General features: G+C 40.4%; 1 protein-coding gene across 1 annotated transcript in view; it reads right to left on the reverse strand.

The window, feature by feature from the left end:
- Positions 1–20083, reverse strand: part of gabrr2a (gamma-aminobutyric acid type A receptor subunit rho2a) — a gene marked incomplete at both ends in the record, with an annotated part of 43963 nt that extends 23880 nt beyond the window's left edge. The window contains 2 exons of the mRNA XM_080042515.1: positions 16470–16576; positions 19944–20083. Of these exons, the coding sequence (XP_079898641.1) occupies positions 16470–16576; positions 19944–20083 (247 nt within the window). The remainder of the gene's footprint in view (positions 1–16469; positions 16577–19943) is intronic.
- Positions 20084–20505: the final 422 nt, after the last annotated feature.

The following is a 20505-nucleotide window of genomic DNA, read 5'->3' on the forward strand; positions in this document are numbered from 1 at the left end:
TCGCTTTACTAAATAACCCATTGACCAACACTTGTGTGCAGGGTATTACATGGCAAGGCATATAAAGGAGAAACTCATGGTCATCCTGTTCCTTTTTTCTTTCATTCTACAATCAGGCTGAAATTTCAATCAGATAATCCCAATTTTATCCAACATATTGGACAGCTTATTTGACAAAATAATTATATTATTATTAATAATAATACTGTTTTTATCAGATATTGAAGCATGTCATCTTGGAAAGTTTGCAAATTGACAATAGAGGGGGAACCGTTGTCATTAACAGTTAGACATATTTATTGACTCTCATTCATTAAATGAATGGAACAAGAAGCTGGTTGGTTAAATAGAAATTTGACTTGTTGGGATCCAAATACAAGAAATATGATTGAAATGTTCAATTTGTGGCACCAGTGTTAGCCTTATGTTAACCTTGAGTGACATTTGGCCCACTTTATCAGTGTGATTTAACTGATGTGTAATCCAGGACTTGGCTGCTGTGTCCCTTTAGGAAGGGATGAACGATGGATCACATAACATCAACAGGAAATGACCAATAAACAGACCTAAATTATTTCCATGGATTATATTGACGGCAACATTCAAGAAACACCTGTTGCAAAGTTTTTTGTTTAAAGGAATGTTTGTTCATGTATTGCAAGTGCTGATGGGATCTCTTTCTTTGCATGGTTATGGTCCCACATGTATGTGATTGGCTAAATGAACTATAGGAGGCACTGATGTTCTATTAACTATCACATTCTGTTACTGTAATACACTTTCATATCTCTTTACCATCTACCATCTTTGTTTATATGTGGACATCTGGGCTTTATGTCTTTTAATTTTGTTACTGTTATTTTACCTTAATTTTTTACCTACTAAATGCACTGTGTACATCACTTTGGATAGTGCAAACTATAAATGTGCTTTTATAAATACATTTTACTTACTTACTTCTAACACCCCAGGCCCTTTGGCACAAATCACCCCATACATGTATGGTGAACGGCTAAATGAACTATAGGAGGCACTGATGTTCTATTAACTACATCACATTCTGTTACTGTAACACACTTTCATATCTCTTTACCGTCTCTGTAATGATCTGCACTGCATAACTGCATTACATTGGGCCCATGAACCAATCAGCAGTCAGTATGCACACACTGCATAGAAAAAGCACTGGTGGGAAGATTTGAACCACTTTGCAATGCATCATTTATCTATACGGTTTGTAATCCAAGGAGATTAGCAGACACACGCTAAAGGTTGGATTAAAGTTACCACAGCTCTTCAAATGAGGAGCTGTGAAAGAGTATATGTGTTTGGGATTATTCTTAATGGTATCCGGCGCGTGGCACTTCTTGCCAGATTGGGCATAATGGTCTTTTTGCTCTCACAGTATATGTCACTGTTATCAATGAAAATCTGCTCATTTTCTCAGACGGTTACCACAACACCATATATTTACCATGAAAGTATCTATTTTTTTAAGAACCCATTTATCCATGGCAGAGCCAATGGAAAGGTAACCTCAGAGACAAAAGTTAGTCAAAAGTCAACATTATTTCTATAGCACATTTAAAAACAACATCAGTTGACCAAAGTGCTGTACAAGATACAATACAAAATAACATATAAGATGCATGAAAAAAAAATTAAGAGTGTCAAAGTCTCAATTTGTGTTAAAGGCCAATGCAACAAAAGTGAGTCTTCCGCAACGTATTATAATGTTCAATTTTACAGGGATCCAGGTTCTATTCATTCACACACAGTCATTAACAAAGGCCATTGATACTACTTCCTCCATCACATTGCACGTGTATCCAAGGTAACCACAAGTATTAGGGCCACGGGAGACAAAAGGGAAACCTCTGTGTCTTTTGAGTATAAAAAAAGGTTGGTTGATTGATTGGAGAAAATAAAAAAAGATTTACAATCAAGGCTCAGTCAGTCAGAGTCAGTTCAGTTTGTATAAGGTAAAGCCAGTGGCTAATAACAGGGCAAAAAGAAAGACGAAGAACTTGTGTATTTCATTTCAGATTGTCCAATCGACTGTGAAGAGTCAGTCACACTCTGATGTGAAGATGACATTTAGGACAATCATTATGGAATGTCACTGGCTCTGCATCATATCATTAACTAATCCTGCTGGCTTCATCAACACGCATCAGTGACAGCAATGTGAGCAGAGCCAAAAGCTATATATATTTGAGTGATATTATGCTGGTGGATGACTCTGGTTGTCACGGCTACAGCAGATCAACACTGTCATCCTATATGGATATCACACAGAATAGCAGAGAAGACAGGACACCATCAAAGGTACGCTGTCATGGAAGCTGATACTTTCTTAATGAAAAACTATCAACTGTCACAGCTGTCCAAAATGCTTTATTAATGTTTCGGCAGGCATATTCCAGGCTACGATGGCTGTTGAATTATTGCTTTTCTAGAACATGTTCTTCTCATAGAGGTCGAAAATCTTTTGTGTACTTTATTTTAAGTTTTTTTTTTTACAGTCAAAGAGTCCACAACTCTTTAAATTGTCCCTATAATCTGTCATCAATAAGATGTTATTGCTTTCGTAGCCTATGGTGAATAAGAAAATGAAAGACTGACCAGATGAGTGGGGAAATCTATGACTTAAATGTGGAAAAATTAGATTTTTTTCTTGTAGAAAATCAACTTTCCAGTGATTCTTGATAAGAATACATCTTCCACCGCCTCCTGTTTTGTGTTGTTTTTCCACTATGGCCTCAACCCACCATTGTTATGCACTGCAGCCATACTGTATCATCACTCTTTATGTTAATGTTGACGGAGTGCTCCTGCTGACTCCCTCTGATCACGTCCTGCATTGACATTCTCAGTCACCTGAGGAGTTCTTCTGTTCATTCTGACAAACTGTATCTCACTAATGCATTAGCATCACACGCTCATTAACTGAGCTGTCGACTACAATGTGTGCCATGCAGTCAACTTGTGTGCACCTATAATCATTATGTTTCTCTCCTCATTTATTCAAGTTTTTCCTTTCAATTGTCAACCATATGTGTAGCGGCTAAACCCTGTTCGAAACCACAACCAGGTTGTTTAATATGGATGGTTCCAACGTGCGCCCAGTGCGCTCAGTAAATAATAAACGGAGAAAAGTTTTACAATAGTACGGCAGGTTTATTCTCCTTTATAAATCTATTCACCGGCAATATACGTTAACTCATAATACATTTAGAGACCAAAATAACAAAACAAACTGCTGATAACTATACACACCAAAGGCACAATTTGGGCACAGTCGAAAAACTGTTTGCTTCCCAATCAAACAACACCTGTTTCCTGTTTTTCCTTGGCTTAAATGACCTCCTTGGGCTGACCCACATAACCTCAGCCACACCCAATACAGCCCCTAGTGTTTAAACATGAACATAACATAATACTAAATGAATATGGCCTACAATATGTAAGTGTCATATTTCGAGGGCTTGGAGCAAAAAGGGGCGTAAGTGACATATTTGGCGAAAATGACTTTTATGTATAATTTTAAAGGTTTGATAAGTTACTAGTTCTATCAATTGGTAAAAGAATAACGTCACTATACATTTAACTTTTTGAAATAAAGGCTGAAAACATAAAGGCGTAAGTGAACACCATCAATTGAGTTTGGAGGGAAAATAGGCGTAAGTGTAAGTCAAGTGCATCATAAATAGGCTAAAAGAGCTGACAATATGGAGGGATTGCAGGAATGACCAACATTTATACCACAGAAAAAGTGTTTTCAAATATGTTGGAGAATTGTATAGAGCCACAAATGATGGAGAAAATATGGACACTAAAATAGACTTTTTTTTTTTAAACAAATATTTGTATTTTTTAATTTTTTTAAATACAAATTCCTTGAAGCCTTATCTCTATTAAAGTAGAGATTGCTTCCATATGCTGTTATTATAAATAATTACCATCAAGAAAAAGTTTGCTTTTGCGCCAAGCCCTCGATTTAACCAATATAGCCAATTAGCATATTGTAATACAATGAACAGCTATGTGCAGCACAATTCTCAAAATGCAACACATGGCAAACAATAGTGGAAGTCTTGGTATTCTGAGACTTAGGACACACATCAATATCATACATGCAAATGTTAAACTGAGTATATTGAATTATTTTCTTTAAGATAATTTTTTGCATTGTTATGCTTTCATAAAACAGTTTGGAGAGATAGAGATGAAATGGGAAGAGAGGGGAATGATATGCAGAGAATGACTACCAATCACAAAAGGGCATTCCCCCCAGAGGCGGGGCTTAACACGATGACAACAGTCAGTGTGTTTACATGCAGACTCATAATCGGGTAAATAAACGAATAAGACTTCAACAGGACTTGTAAAATGCATGTAAACACCTTTATGCGATCTACTTCGCACACTAATCGGCACATTAAAGGACAAGCGAAGTCGGATAAGAACACCTAGATAACTCGTTCATAGTCTGTATTCTATCCGCATGTATACAGGATCGCATATCGCACAACAGAGTTTGCGTTCTGCGCTTGCTCGGAATCCCTGCCAGGGATTTCACAATTTGGGTGGAGGAAGACGACGTAATAAATAGTAGGGTTGTTGCTGGAAGGGAACCGGACGTGGCTCTATAACCACTTGTTGAAAGGGCTATAGCGCCACCTAGCAGAGCGGAGTCAGCTATGCTCCGGCCATTTATCCGATTCTCGGAAAGGCCGGACAAGTGACACGGTCCGTTCGAGTGTCTAGTTCGGTTTATGTCTTAATCCAATCTAGTTGTCCCATGGAAACGCACTGAGTGAAGCGAGGGCGGATCATTGCTCTGATTTATTGAAGGTCTATACAATTGCGTTCTGAGGCATTTTGATCTTCGTCCATTGGTCGTGCCTCTTCAAACTCGTAAATGAGAACGCTGATTCCAGACCCATGTTCAATCTTAAGTAAGAAGACAGCCGTTTATTTTTTACATCCCTCCACCAATCAGCTGCTCGACTCTAGTCTAGAGTATAAGACGGTTATCTCCTTTCTGTCACTTTGGATTCAATCCAAAAAACAAACTAACAACATTTTCACAGACTCAGAATGAATAATGAAAGATGATGTTTTTCTTTAAATATTGGGAACTTCGGGCGCTCTGGTGGCGTAGTGGATAGAGCGCGTACCATATTGGCTCCGGCCTTTGTTGCAGTGGTCGGGGTTCAAATCCGACCCGTGGACCTTTACTACATGTCATCCCCCTCTCTCTCTCTGTCTCCCCATTTCAACTCTGTGCTATCTAATAAAGCTTGAAAATGACAAAAAATTATCTTATAAAAATATTGGGAACTTGATTTATTACTTCCATCAAATGTTCCATAGACAGAAGACTTACTATTAAGGACAAGAGGAAATGAAACTGCCAGGTTCATGAATGATGTTCTGGGACATTGGCCCAAAGCGCTCGCTCAGTGTTATTGATTTTGGGTTTGCTCAGCTGATTTTTTTTCTCTGATCTCAACTCTACACTTTCCAATCAAACAGAGATTTGATCACTTTGTTGTACCAGTGCATATATATATACACATTTTGATTGTGTTTTCAGCCTTATTCCATGCTGGTGACCAACAGTGTAAAATAAACACGAGCTGGTCTATCGGATGCTTGCTGTAAAAAGTGTTCATCTTTACCAAACTGCATGTGTGCTTGTAGTGCAGTGTGCTGTGGCTGTGGAGCTGAAGGGTTGGCTGGCTGCAGTCCAGCAGGGAGCAGCCGGTATGGAGTGTGACCTGGCAGCAGGAGCAGCCACAACACCCTGTCTACATCCCTCAACTATTGTCCCATGCCTATGGAACCTGTGTGTGTGTGTGTGTGTGTGTGTGTGTGTGTGTGTGTGTGTGTGTGTGTGTGTGTGTGTGTGTGTGAGGGGCGGGGGGCCATACGTATGTGTGTAGAAATTAACAATGTAATAAAAGCAAATGCATTTCATAATTCCACAACAGGTTCTATTCCTTTGCGAACTGCTCCACTGTGTTCAGGAGCAAGTGGGTGTCTGTCTGTCTGTTTGGGGCCAGGCAGGTTGTGTGTGTGTGTCTGTCTCTGTCTGTCTGTCTGTCTGTCTGTCTGGTGCTGGGCAGCTTGTGTTCAGATGGCTCATGGAGCTGCTGCAGGATATGAGGTGGAGCAACAAAGAGTTGCAGGCAATAAAACAAGAGCAAAGTATTTCAGAGGCTCACTACTACTTACTTTGTTGAGATTTTAACGACTCCAAAAAGACAATAAGAAAAAAGATTCCTGTGTGAAGTATGTTAAATAAATGACTTGGGGAAACACAGTGAATGACTGATTGTCATAATCCACACACTATGACAATAGTTGATAAAAAATAGATTTTTCCTCAGAAATACAGAACTTCAAAGTAGCTTCAGCAGTATTGGATGCACTTTAGCAGCCAGTGTTTGGACCTGGTCCCATGCCTGTGTCTGTTCTCCAGTCGCGACAGAGAGCCATTTGCAGGGTAACAGCTGTCTGGAGGCAGAACAGCTGGATGCCTGTGCTAATCTGAACTGTGAACAATACCAACCACCGCCAGCTTAATCTGTCCCTCACTGCTGGAGGGGGCTCTGTCGCTGGACTAACACGCAGTGATGTTAGCCACTAAAGCTACTGTACATACTCCAGTCACCTAACTCAAATGAAATCAGCATCTTCAGACATGTCCCTACACACACAATAGACACACACACACACACACACACACACACACGCAAAGTGCTAATAAAGCAATACTCGAATATGCAGAGATGTTAAATTGACACTAATGAATTGTTAAAAGATTGACGCAGGAGTGAGCCTAAATCAACTACAGTTTCCTTTGATGTTCATGTTCAATCTTCTAAGTGGATGTCCACAGTTCATCAGACATCAGACTATGGGAGCAGCAGCGGTCCCTGTTATGTGACATTGGATATCACCCCATGTTATTTATCGGACTTGTGGAGGATGTATTTCAACTAGGGATGCACCAATCCACTATTTTTAGTTCCGATCCGATTCCGATATATGGGTTTTGGATTTCGGCTGATACCGATACTGTCCGATACGATATCATAATTATTATACATTTTTTTGTTGGTGGTGATGTTATGTGTAAGGCTAGGAAGGCTTAAGCAATTCTAATTTAAAAGAGCAAGAAATATACACAAATGCATATAGGTTTATCTTAAAGGCAGACTATGCAATATTTTAATGAAAATATAAATTATAGAGTCACACAAATATAATCCTTCTCAATGATCACTTCTGCCCCACTAGAATATGTGTTGGTGTGTTGTGCTGAAGTTGAACAGTCCTCCTCTTTCTCTCTGGATTTTACATATAGAATTTGTCACAGAACAGAAGCCTCTCCACTTCCTTGACTGGGGTTAGCTTTGGTTAGCTCAGTGGCTAACAAACTGATTTATCTGATTTATCTTTATTTTTTTAAATCAGATTTTATATCGGAGCTGTCAGTCCGATATCTGATACGTAGATTTCGACCCCATCCCTAATTTCAACCGCAACATTTTATTATATATATTTAATATAGGAGTTTGTAAGACCCTCTAAACATAAAACAACAATGATTGTATGGCTTTCTGTGTATCTCAGTGGTGCATCAATGGCCCTTTGACCCTTTTTCATCAGGACTAAATGATTAGATAACTGCTCAGAGGCAAAGCTGCCTGAATGAGTGTGCAAGCAGGGAGTCACTGGCAGAGATGCAGAGCTCTGTCGACTTTCCCGGATAAATAAATACCAAAAACTACTTGACTTCAGGTCACTTTTTCAGAGCCAAAAACATCCCCATAGGCCAAGTTTGCCGCCGGTTATTTTATGATAAGCTCCACTTAGCCTTGGCCCTAACTCATACATTAATAAAGTTGCATTAGTCGACTGTGACACTTGGGTCCAGCAAAACGAGATTAAAAAACACAACATTTGACATTTCAGCTTTTGAAGTTCTAGAGTAGAAGTAGAACGGGAACTTTGGAGCTGTGTTCCAGCAGTTAAGAAAAATAGTATACAGTGCTGCTTGAATGTATGTGAACCCCTTGAGCATTTAGGAGTTTAGTTTCACCATTATTAATTCATTTTTATCAATACCGGTATTTTTTGATGGCAAATCATTTGTTTTATTTGTTTTAACAATTGATTTCTGGAAAAGAAAAATGTGGAATTGATAAACAAACATCTGTTATTTCATATAAAAAATACTGGTATAGATAAAAATGTATGGTTAAACTCAATGAAATTCCAAACGGCTCAAGGGGTTCACATACTTTCAAGCAGCACTGTACAATAAAATAGTACGTTTTCAAATCCTGGACATGTGTAGTGACATCAAACATTTGGGCTGCGTTCCAATTCTCATACTTCCCTGCATGTAGTATGGGAGAAAAATATTTAGGATGGTCCAATACATGTGGCAGAATGCTTGAAAAATACCCAGATGCCCTGCTACACCCGGACATGATTTTTAGTGTTGAAATGAGCATGCTATTTGGGCAATTCTGACCCACAATCCACTGCTGCACATCAGATAGACTAAGACTCAGAGTGAAAACAAACAGTGATTAGACAGATATATAAGCAAGAAGCAAGTTCTAGGAGCGATGTGAAATAATTAAGTAAAAGTATATCCCCTCTCAAGTTACCACACTTCTGAGGGGGTCAGATTGCAGGGTCAGCCACAGTAAAGCACCCCTGGAGCAGTTTGGGGTTAAGTGTCTTGCTCAAGGACACAATGGTAGAGATGGTGGGCACCGTAGACATAATACCAGCCTCTGCTAGTTCTACAACTAACACCCTCCTGTCCGGTGCCGGGGATCGAACCAGCAACCTCATGGTTACTGGTCGGCCACCTTTCCTCTTGGCCATCCTACCATCCATTCACTAGCTACAGTAGCTGCTAACTGTGTGTGCTGCTAGATGCTGGGAAGGTAGTAGTAGAGAGCAATGGGCTTATCACAGCTTTTTTTGCTAAAAGTGTTAGTGTAAAAAAAACGTAGATAAAACCGTAATGTTGGTAAAGTCCGTCTGCACTGGTCTATAATTTCATATAAGTGGTTCTCAAATTATCTGTTTTCCCACAGTTGCTTTTGTACTGTATGAAAGGTTTTTTAAGCAGTCCATTAAACGCATGCAGCATTAGAAGGCAAGCAGGACAGAGTGGTTGATAACTCTGATGAGAGGGGTTCTGCATTAGAGCGCAGTGCCACACACACGCACGCCCGCACGCACGGAAACACACACACACACACACAAATGATGTGTGGTCTGTAGAATAATTAATTGGTTTTTCCAGCTTATCCTTGTCTGCTCAGAATCGGAATACCTGGGACCTGTTGACTCCAGGCTCCACACATTATGAGGTTGTTTGATGTAGTTATGTAAAATACCATCTGTAATCAAAATGTTCAAAACGTTTTTTATTCTGAAAATAATCCTGGATGTCTTTAATGTTGTGTCTGACTTTGTGGCTCTCTGGATGTGTTCTGTGCTGAATTGAAAACAGAGCCTTGTGTATTTGCTGCAGAAATACTGCTGGAGCCTTAACAGAGTAGAGACTTTAATGTTGCGTCTATGGTAGAAGCTGACACACACACACACACACACACACACACACACACACACACACACACACACACACACACACACACACACACACACACACACACACACACTGACTAGAGTCAAACCTATCAGCTCTGATTCTGAGGCAAAGCGGGGCCGGTACGGACCACGCATCTGGTCGAATTTAAGCGCCGGTTTATGGTTGGTTAATACGCATCAGTCATCGGTCATAGAAACAATTAAAAATGTATATACAGTTTATATATAAATAAAAAAAATGTAATACAAATAAATATGCAGATTTAAAATAAAATACTGTGGCCGACTGGTGTACATGTGATCAAATGAATGAATTGTAATGTAGACAGGTTGTTAAGCCATTTGAAATATAAGAAGGTTCTCCTCAGAGGGGTGTCACCCACTTGTGTGTTTCCTACAATCCACTGACTAACATCCATGTGCATGTTAATGGCTGGATGAAGGCTATTAGAGTGACAGGCTGCAGCACTACTCAATCTGTGACTTTTGTGACCTTTGGTAAATCCTCATACTGCTAAGCCAGCACACACACTGAAAAGCACAGCGTGGCTCTGCTATACAGCTAACAGATCAGAACATGGCTCTCTGCACGCCCATACCTCATATGATCTGGCCTTTCTCTCTTTTTCCTCTCAGTGTGCATTAGCTAATGTGTTATTTTACCCTGGATTAAAGGTGAAGTAAGCGATTTATTTATGTTAATATAAGTGTTAAATCGCTCTTTATTCATACAGTGATCACTTATATAGTGTGCACGCTCGCTCTGCATGTAATCGGCAAATACACTTTTCGGGGATCCCAATGCTGATAACCAATCAGAAGAGAGAACGCTACAAACCGGCACCCGTCTCACTGCCAGTGCATGTGTATGCGCCTACAATGGCGGAGCAGGTAAAAATCCTTCCCAATGTCTGTTTTGTTGATGTTTTATCACACTTATGGATCTGAGATGATGCTAGATAACTTGCTGCTTGTTTACCACAGTGCATTAATGTGGTGACGTGGGGACGAGGGAGGGGACTGCTAACTACAGCCACTGACAGGAAGTTAGCTAAACTGACCACTCCGCTTACTGAACCTTTAAGATCAATAATACACCCCACAGGTTAGCGCCGCCCCCTCTGGTCACTGAAGGACATGCAGCTTCTGAAAATCCAGAACCTTTAGGATAGTTTATGTTGTATACATCCATGTATACATGTAATGGTGTTGAGGTGATTACAGTATGTTGTCATCAGTACTACTGAGGTGTGATCAGTGTTCATTTCGGTTTGAGCTTTGAAAGCCAATAGGTTTTAACTAGAGCATGTTGGGAGCTTGATCCATACTGGGGACTAAAAGTCAGGATTTGTACTGATTTAGAAATACATAAATACATTTAGCATACATATATGTTGCATATATATTTACATGAATGTTGTTCAGTTTCACAACTATGGAAGTAGAATACTTCATTACAGCCTATAATTGAGTTTCTCTTTGATTTTACAGTTGCAAAAACAAAATGGAAACCTCCTTCAGGCATATGTATTCAATTGTCTAACATTTTTTTTTCCAGAGCAAGATGTCTTGACAACTACTGGCCTAACAGGCATGTTGTAATGAGATTCTACGCCCAGTTGGTGCAACCCAGCCCTGAAGTAGAACTCAAACAACAACAAAAGAAACCTGTGTTCCTTGAGGACCTTGAATATTAGTGACATTGAAGTCAAGCCAAAGTCAAAGTCTTTTATTGTCAGTTCTGATGCAAGACATATTTCACAATCAAAATGACGTTTATCTCTGGCCCACAGTGCAGTGAGAACGATACAATAAAAAAATATAGAGTTAAATAAGATAAACAAGATAAACATAAACAATATTTACATAAGATAAATTCTAAATACTAAGTAGTGCAAAGGAATTTTCTGTGCAATATAAAACAGTATATATAAAGTAGAATAGAAAGTAAATAGTAGATAAGTTAAATCTAAATGTGCAATGTGATGAAAAATATTTACAATGTGCAATATGCAATCAACTGGATGGACATGTACAAGTTACACTAAGTTGCAGTTTTACCTCCAAACAAATAGGTTTATATAATCAAAATAAACAAAGCTTATGTAAAACCTGTCTGACCACAGGCTGATTGATTTCTATAACCCAGTTTCTATCTACATTAAATTAGATCTGTACTCACAAAGCCTGTAATCAGGACATCAGCGGGCTGCTCTGTGTGCTGAGGCTGCTATTGATTTGCCTATTTTAGAGGAAGGGGTCGGGTGTGTTGGGGGCATTTTCAATTGTTCTCAACCTCTTTCAGTCTGATGCAGTTAAACACCAGATTTGGTGGTGGTAACACATGTAGCTAAAAGGAAGAACTTTTAAATATTTTCTGAAACAGTCTCATTTTTCCTCTGATGATCCATAAATTACATGTAACAGCAAACAAGACCATCCGTTTAAAGAATGCTATTTGTGTATAGTTTTTTTCGTAATGCCTTTGTCCGGCTAAGCTCACACAGGAACAACATCTGGCATGGTAAAAACACTACTAGGCTGTGGCTAACGTTAATGCTAATGATGCTAACGTTAATTGATATAACTGTGTAAGGCTCCAAACTTATACAACCAGGAGATCAAATGTCAAACAGAAAGAAGACACTTTGCGGTGTAAAGTCAATTTATTCATTTGTATGCAAGGCTGATAAATAACTGGGATTACATGAGTTTAGGCACCCGGTGCAGCTGCTAACTGGCTAGGCGTTGGACCATAGACTATGGGGTGGTAGGATGGCCTAGAGGAAAAGGTGGCCGACCAGTAACCATGAGGTCGCTGGTTCGATCCCCGGCACCGGACAGGAGGGTGTTAGTTGTAAAACTAGCAGAGGCTGGTATTGCGTCTACGGTGCCCACCATCTCTACCATTGTGTCCTTGAGCAAGACACTTAACCCCAAACTGCTCCAGGGGCGCTGTACTGCGGCTGACCCTGCGCTCTGACCCCCTCCGAAGTGTGGTAACTTGAGAGGGGATATGCGAAAAGACGAATTTCAATGTGCCTCGTGTACAACTGACAAATAAAGATAACTTAACTTAACTTAACTATAGGTTGGTGTTGCAGCCCACTGTTGGGTGAAGCTCTCTCCAACATGTAAAAGCCTGTCCAATATTCACTCTAGTCCGGCTTCTTCCTCAGTCACTTTCTCTGTTTTTGTTCCTGGCTTTCTCCAATAGTGTTCTCCTCTGTCTCCATTGTACCTGATCTACACATCTTATAATAGGTCCATGGACCTACTCAGCTGAAGGCTGGTGTGTGAACTGACACTGCTAGTGCCGTAAAGCACCAAGCATTTTCGTGAGTGCCGAGTCCCAAAGTTACCTATGACTCGTTTCCACTGAGTAGAGCGGGTCGGGTCAGAGCGGCTCAGAGCGGGACAGCTCACTTTTAAGAATCTCGGTGGTGTTTCCACCGCGGACCCTACCCTTACTGGTAGGGCGGGGTTTAGGCTGGACTGTGATAACCACCGGCAAAATATGGGTCAAACTATCGGGCTGTGGAACAACTGTGGTCAAGCCAGCGGTCTCTCGTTTTTGCTTGGTCAAACCAGCCACTTCTTTATTTATTCCCCCCGTGTTGTGAGCGTATACGCAGGTAAATGCACAGAGACGGCATGGTGCAAACCAACAGAGACAGTGAGCGAACAGCGCTGGCTGCGGCAGCTACGTGACATCGTAGCAGTGGGACAGTGTAGCCAACTGATTCATTTAATGACGAGGAAAAACACCACACATTAAACAGTGCTGCGCCCACATTTTTCACCAAAACACAACCAATCAACGGACGGCAGTGTGTAGCTCTACCTTTTCGGCACCCTTTCAAGGGGCTGGTACCCCAACGGAGGAGTACCGAAAATGGGAGCGGCTTAGAGCGGTTAGGCTCGCTTAAATCCAGATCCTACCCAACTTTTGGTAAATGGAAAGCCAAAATAACCGGACCGAGCCGCTCCGACCCGACCCGCTCCGACCCGCTCTACTCGATGGAAACGAGCCTGCTTTAGGCCCCAGTGGCCTGCTTTAGGCACTAAAGCAGGCCACTCGGGCGCTCTGTTTACATATTGTGAACTATTAGACTGACTTTGAAAATGCTTTATTAAGGTGGAAAAGTTACCTATTGTTGCTTTAAAGTATAAATCGATACAAAAGAGCTGAGGTTTTAAACAGGTCTTCAGGAGTGCCACCTTTTGTATAGAAACAGAGTAGAGTATGAGACTCTTTGTACTAACTTGGTGCCAGTACCCGGTGCTATTTTTAGTCCCATTTCCACACAGTGACCTGCTGCCACATGCTCTGCCTTTCTCCATAGTAACTCTGCTCTGACGGAGGAGCCAACGCGACCTCAGTTAAAGACCGTTTGATCTTCACAAGGTACAACTTCAGAGGAAGGGGAGTCGGGAGATGTATGCCTTCTATTTCAGAGCAGAGATGTGGGTGGATTTTTAGCATCCAAATAACATTATGAAAGCTAGGTGGAGTTTTGCAGCAGAGAGGCATGAACAAAGCCCTCTATCCTTGAGCGTTTCAGTGAGAAAACAGCCCTGTCTTTAGATGTATTTGTATCTTTTGAACTGCGCTCTTTAGACGGTAGACAGAGCCACACCAGTGGGATGATTTCAAGGCTTTCTAACTAAGGGAATAACTTCTTTATGCTTAAGAGTCTGTGCACTGAAATATCCATCCTGAAAAGGGAAGAGTATTCACATTGTCAAGCCTGAGATTTATTCTTTTGTGATCCATTATAAATGTTAAGGTGAGACACTGCAGGTGAATAGTATGAAATGTTTAACTTATAGATATCATCATGAAACGGTTGCCAGTTGATTACTTCTATTGAAAAAAATATGTTTTCTATTATATTTTTTTCAGAAATGTTTAAATAAAAATGCAAACGTGAAAATATCTAACTAATTTTACATTTGCATCTCTTTAAAATCCTAACCCTTAACCCAAAAATGGAGATTTCGTATAAAGCCATAATTATAATAAATGTTTTCAACATATAAGTGTCCAAGGGTTTTGAAGAACAGGTTTTGGATAAAGCACTTTTTCATATTTCACAATAAAGAAAAATTATATACCACCCTTAAAAATGTATTTCTGGCATGTTTTTAAGAAGTATCATAAATCAGACAATGAACAACATATGAACAAATAATGTAATAATGTAACAACCTTCAGAATTGTGCTAAGAATGATTATGGAAAGTTTGGTTATGTATGTAATTAAGATTTTTTTTTTGTGCAGAGTGTTGAAAAAAATAACTAATGTTGAGATAATGGCTAACAAAGATGGTTGTATGGGAATGTACATTTTGGACCTTTTATTTGAACTAGTGTCGAAAAAAGACATGTTATGGGAGCAAAATACACTCGAAATATCAAAATTGACCAATGCTTGATGCAACTATCCCTGCGTTCCAAATCACATACTCTTTCTTTTTACTACACTACATACTAAAGTACAGAAGGAGTTTAAGGGCCATTATTTAGAGAAATGTCAAGAATAAAGACGAATACTCCAAAATGCTATTGGAGTTAGTGGGGAATTTATATATTTTCAGCATACTACAGTTGACGTGCATGTATTGGGACATCCTAAATCTTTTTTCTGGCATACTAAATAGTATGGAAGTATGGGGATTGGAACGCAGGGTATGTTTTTGCCTGGACTGTCTCGCCTCAGTTGCAGTCCCAACCTGGTGATGGAACACGTATGATGCTAGAGATGCTTCATGCCTTGCAATCATTGCAGGAGAAGAAAGGGTTCTTTTAAATAAAGATCAAAGAGCCCTACATATCTCTGCTCGGAAACCAAAGGCAAATCAATTCTAAGAGAGATGAGGGCAAACACAAGTGCTGACGTGCACACACTCATCCAAATACTTTCTCTACTAATCTCTACGGCAGTGGTGAAGTGGGTAGGAAGATTGCCTCTGGAGTGCAGGGTCGGAGGCTCGATTCCCCGCCTACCCGCCACATGTCGAAGTGTCCCTGGTACAGGGTTAAAGGGGCACTCCACCAACTTTACACATTAAAGTGCTCCAAGGAACTTTCGCTTCGTGTGAATTCTAGTGGCCCCCTTTTCGACCAAAGCGGTAGCATGATTCTTGTTGGGCTGTACAAATAAAACTGATTTGATTTTGATTTGTTTCTTTAGCACATTTGGTGACTTTTGGAGATCTGGGCTCCTTCGATAGAATGGTCTAATAGTGGATAGTTGGGGGTCAGTCCAAGTGTAATATAATGTAAAGAAAACACCTTTGAGTTATCAGGGTTTTAAACTGTTTCAAAGACAGATACTCCATCAACATGTCACATGTCACTCCTGCTAAGAACTCATACGCAGGTCAGAGTGACGGTTTTGAACTCAAATACCCATTTTAAAATCTCAATTTGAGTTTTCTAACAAACAAAGCCTCCTGAATGTGTTATTCTCTTTCACATCATAATACTGAAATACACCTCCATTTAATAGGATTATATGGTAATATAAACGTTTTACATATTTACATTACATATTACCATCTCTCTCTTTTTTGTTTACATATTCATATTACACCTGCTTTTGTTTGTTGATTTTTATGGTTTCAGTCACATTTAATATACCTGCCTTTGCTTTTGTTTATTGTGTGTTGGCGTTATTGCTGCACCTGTTTTGAGTACCTTCAAAAGCACTATATAAATACATATATTATTATTAATATTATTATTATTATTATGAATAATTGTCTGTAAGTATACAACAGGAATGCAATGCATGGGGAGCGTTCCAAACGTACCTCCAAACGCTGGCCTCATGGTGAAGTCATGGTCGTCCACTTTGAGCAGCTGCTCTGTCTTGGTCTTGCGGTTCTTGGTCACATCAGGAGGCTTTTTGGGCAAAGAACTAGAGAGAAAGATGACATTCACTGTCAAAGCGGGGGGGCACACAAAAAGGTTTACACTTTGCTTTTGAAGAGATACAAAGGAATGCACCCAACACTGAAGAATACTGATTCTATCTGCCATGAGAACTTGCTTAATGTCAGCCGCTGAAAGCTAAACTGAAGCTAATCATACATCCAAAAAAGCTATTGGGAAATATTGAGATCAAAACCTTGTTGTTCAATCCAAAACAGTCACCATTTCTGCAGACATGCTCAAATTGCATTTGTGTCCTTGGTTTAAAGTGCATGTTGTGCTGTGATAATTGACCAGGGGTCTAGTGTGGGTCTAAACGGTGATGGTTGGAGGAGCTGTTAGGACCACATGCTGTGTTAAATCACAGAACAGACGGATAGGCTTTCTCTCCCCGCCAGCAGAGAAGACAGAGATAAGTGTATAGTGCAATGCCTGCCCTCGTCCCATTGGCTGTTTCATTTCTGTTGGAATGAAGCAAAATGTTGTGAGGTCAGACCGACATTCCTCCTTTTTTGTCTAAAATAGTGATACTAACTTACAGTGGAGTTCTATGGAATGGGCTCATTCAATCAGAAGAAGTCAGAGTAAGACCCCGTTTCCACTTGGCATTAACATCTGACTTTTGTAATCGGATCACATGAATACAGCTCTAACTACAGGTGAAAACACTCTCAAGACGCATTGAGATCGGATCCCAAAAACCACATTCGGAGGTGGTTTACGTCGGTTGTGTCGCTTGTATCCACATTCATTTTGTAGTGGGAACACCTATGTGGTTTTTGGTCACATTAGGGACCTCCTACTCAACTGCTGCCCCCTGCCTGAGCGGAAATACGTTGAAAATGCATCACTGGCGTTCATGCAGCTTTTATAGAAGCCTCATGAACGTTAGTTGCATCCGCCAGTATTGTAAATGACAAGCTTTCTGTCCTCTGTTTTCATTTCACTGCGTAAATCTGAAAACACGGAAATCGCTGCTATTGACTGGAGAGCTGCAAGGCAACGACTTCCTGTTCTTATCTGCTTAAGAATAAAAGTCAACTCGCGTTTGGCTAGTAACAGGCTTTTAATGTGAAGGCGCACAGGAAATATTCTGTTCGCATAAAGCCGTGTAGGCTACTGGTGGTGGTGACAAGAGTGTAGCAGACGTTAGAAAAGCCGCCCGGCAAACACACATCTTTCACCAACCAAAGAGGCGTAATAACTTACTCGCCTAAGAGTTTTTACTTTTATATACGCCTACTATCTATGATATTTCCCGCATTTGGCGAGTGTTAATGTAGAGCCCTCTAAGCAGCGTAGTGCATCGCTCCTCCTTGTCTAAATGAGACAGTAGCCTATCTCGTCAACCTAGACTGGTAATTATCTTCGCATGTAGGCTTAATGCATTTTAATAGCAAATGCGATTAAAACTGTGGCACTGTACAGCCCTGTATGTTTACTTATTTGAACCCCACCGGTTAAAAACAGCAATGCAAACGGACATTATGTACGTGTTGATTTAAATACAGCGCGGGTAAATGGAATAGGATCACAAGTAGACAGAGAAGTCACATTTGAAAATACAAGTGGGAACACACGGACTGAGAGCTGGCCACTTGTAACCAGATTCAAAAAGTCAGATGTTAATCCCAGGTGGAAACAGGGTCTAAGTCACTGCTGCATGTCCTTTTTGTTTTTGATTTGCACATTCCACCATGGATCTGCTCATCCTCGTCCTCCTATATCTCAGTACTGTTACTTATTATGACAGGTAACCCTTTACAATAAGGGTACATTCATTAACTGGAACTTAATGCTTAGTTAATGCCTAATAATCATCAACTAAGCAGTAACTAACTGTGAATAACTGCTAAGTCAATGCTTAATACGCATTAGTTCAGCATTAACAAACCATTATGTTTAGTTAATGCTTAACTATAAGCAATAGTTAATTAAGCATGGATCATTCTTGACTAACCATTAGTAACTGAGCATTAACAGTTACTGAATGCTTAATGAGCATTAAATATGCATAAACTAGCCGTTTATAGCATTAACTAAGCATTAACAGTTAATTAATGTAACCCAATTGTAAAGTCTTACCAATATCTCATCATGATCCGCACAAACCTCCCTGTTTAAAAATGATGATTTACGAAATGATGATAGAGATTGGGAGAGCAATATGTTTGATTTCCCTAATAAAAGAACAGGTCGCCCAGGCCAAATAACTAACTAGGTTATGAGTCCTTGCCTTTCAAAGGGATTCATATGAGCCTTTTCTGATCTGGTGTCCCCATCACATGGACTGCATTAATTGGCCACTGACTCCCTGCTTAGTATATTAGCTGATTTGGACAAACCGTGTTCTAGATTACATCGCTTAGTAGTATGCCTTAGGTCATCCTGTGGCTTAACGTCCTTGTTGACATTATAAACCAACCACAGCTCATTTGAGGTTAAGGGCCTCAACAACATCATAGTAACAGCTTTGTCGAGCCATTCATTCACCCCAGCAGGCTACACTCTCTGGCTCCATGTCAATGCTGCCATGCGGCTCTAGGCACACACCAGTCATAATCCACACAGCCACTAGAGGTCTTTAGTCTGGCAAATATGTCCTAAAAAAGTTTCCTTTTGAACCACTCACTACCTGAGAAGCAAGTCTCTGTCCTGCATTGTAGGTAGCTGCACCACCTTCAATGTATGAATGTGTGTGGTAGAACAGCAGAACTATTTACCAATTCAAACACAGTCCTTGCAGTCATTTTTTTTAACCTTTTTAAATTATTCCTATGTTTTCCATAAATGAATCACTACATGTGTGTAGGCTATAATCTTGTTTTTAAGTGTTAACGTATAAAACAACTGCTTGATGCGTTAACAGCCATGGAGACCCCATGCTGATCACACCTCATGAATGCAGTGCACAAAGTTTAAAGACGCAACTGTATCTTATCTATCACACCAGTAAGAAAAGTGACCACAATAATACTGGAGGAAATGATGAGAAAGTAAGATGTCAAATCAACCCCATTGCTTTATGACATTTTGATAACACATAGCCTACATTTCACACAGAATATGTGAAGCTTGAACTAATAGCAGATATAAAGCTGCTTTCCCTTTGACTTCTCTTTCTCTCTTGGTCATTTTTCCTTTCTATTTTTTTCTATTTAGTTCTAAATTTCGGGACGATGTAAATAATGTGACAAGTGATCCATGAGTTCTACATCCCAGTTATAACCAGCAGTGAATTATAGCGGAATGTCCCTTATGCATCATGTGATAATGACAACTCAATTAAAAGTATTCTATTGGCGTTAGCATGTTATAATCCGCCATACATTGGCCCATTGTCTTCCACTCACGTGCTATGTTTTGGTTGAGTCTCAACGGTACCGGTCCATCTCCGAACCCGGTGGCCATGGCGACGACATTCGCCGGAAACGAACAGGCAAAGAAGTAGAATCAAAGGTTTGGTCATATAAGGCATATTGACGGCGTACATCCACAGGTGAGTCCCTTGAAAGCCACTCTCAGTCGGTTCATTCCAGCAGGGTGCAGCCGGCAGCGCATGGTTCTTCTCAGCAGCAGAGGATGGACGCGTATTCGGTCATGGCATCAGACCTTCTGGCGAAAAGGATGCGCGAGAGGAACGCGTGTGTGTGATCGCATACGCTCTGCACTTATCCACACGAGAGAGAGAGAGAGAGAGAGAGAGAGAGAGAGAGAGAGAGAGAGAGAGAGAGAGAGAGAGAGAGAGACTGAACATCTGTAGCCTGCATGCTCTGATGGGAAACACACAGACGCGCGCGCGCGCACACACACACACACACACACGCACGCACGCACGCACGCACACACACACACACACACACACACACACACACACACACACACACACACACACACACACACACACACACACAG

The sequence above is a fragment of the Ammodytes marinus genome (genome assembly GCF_949987685.1).
Source record: "Ammodytes marinus genome assembly, chromosome: 15".
Lineage (NCBI taxonomy): Eukaryota > Metazoa > Chordata > Actinopteri > Uranoscopiformes > Ammodytidae > Ammodytes > Ammodytes marinus.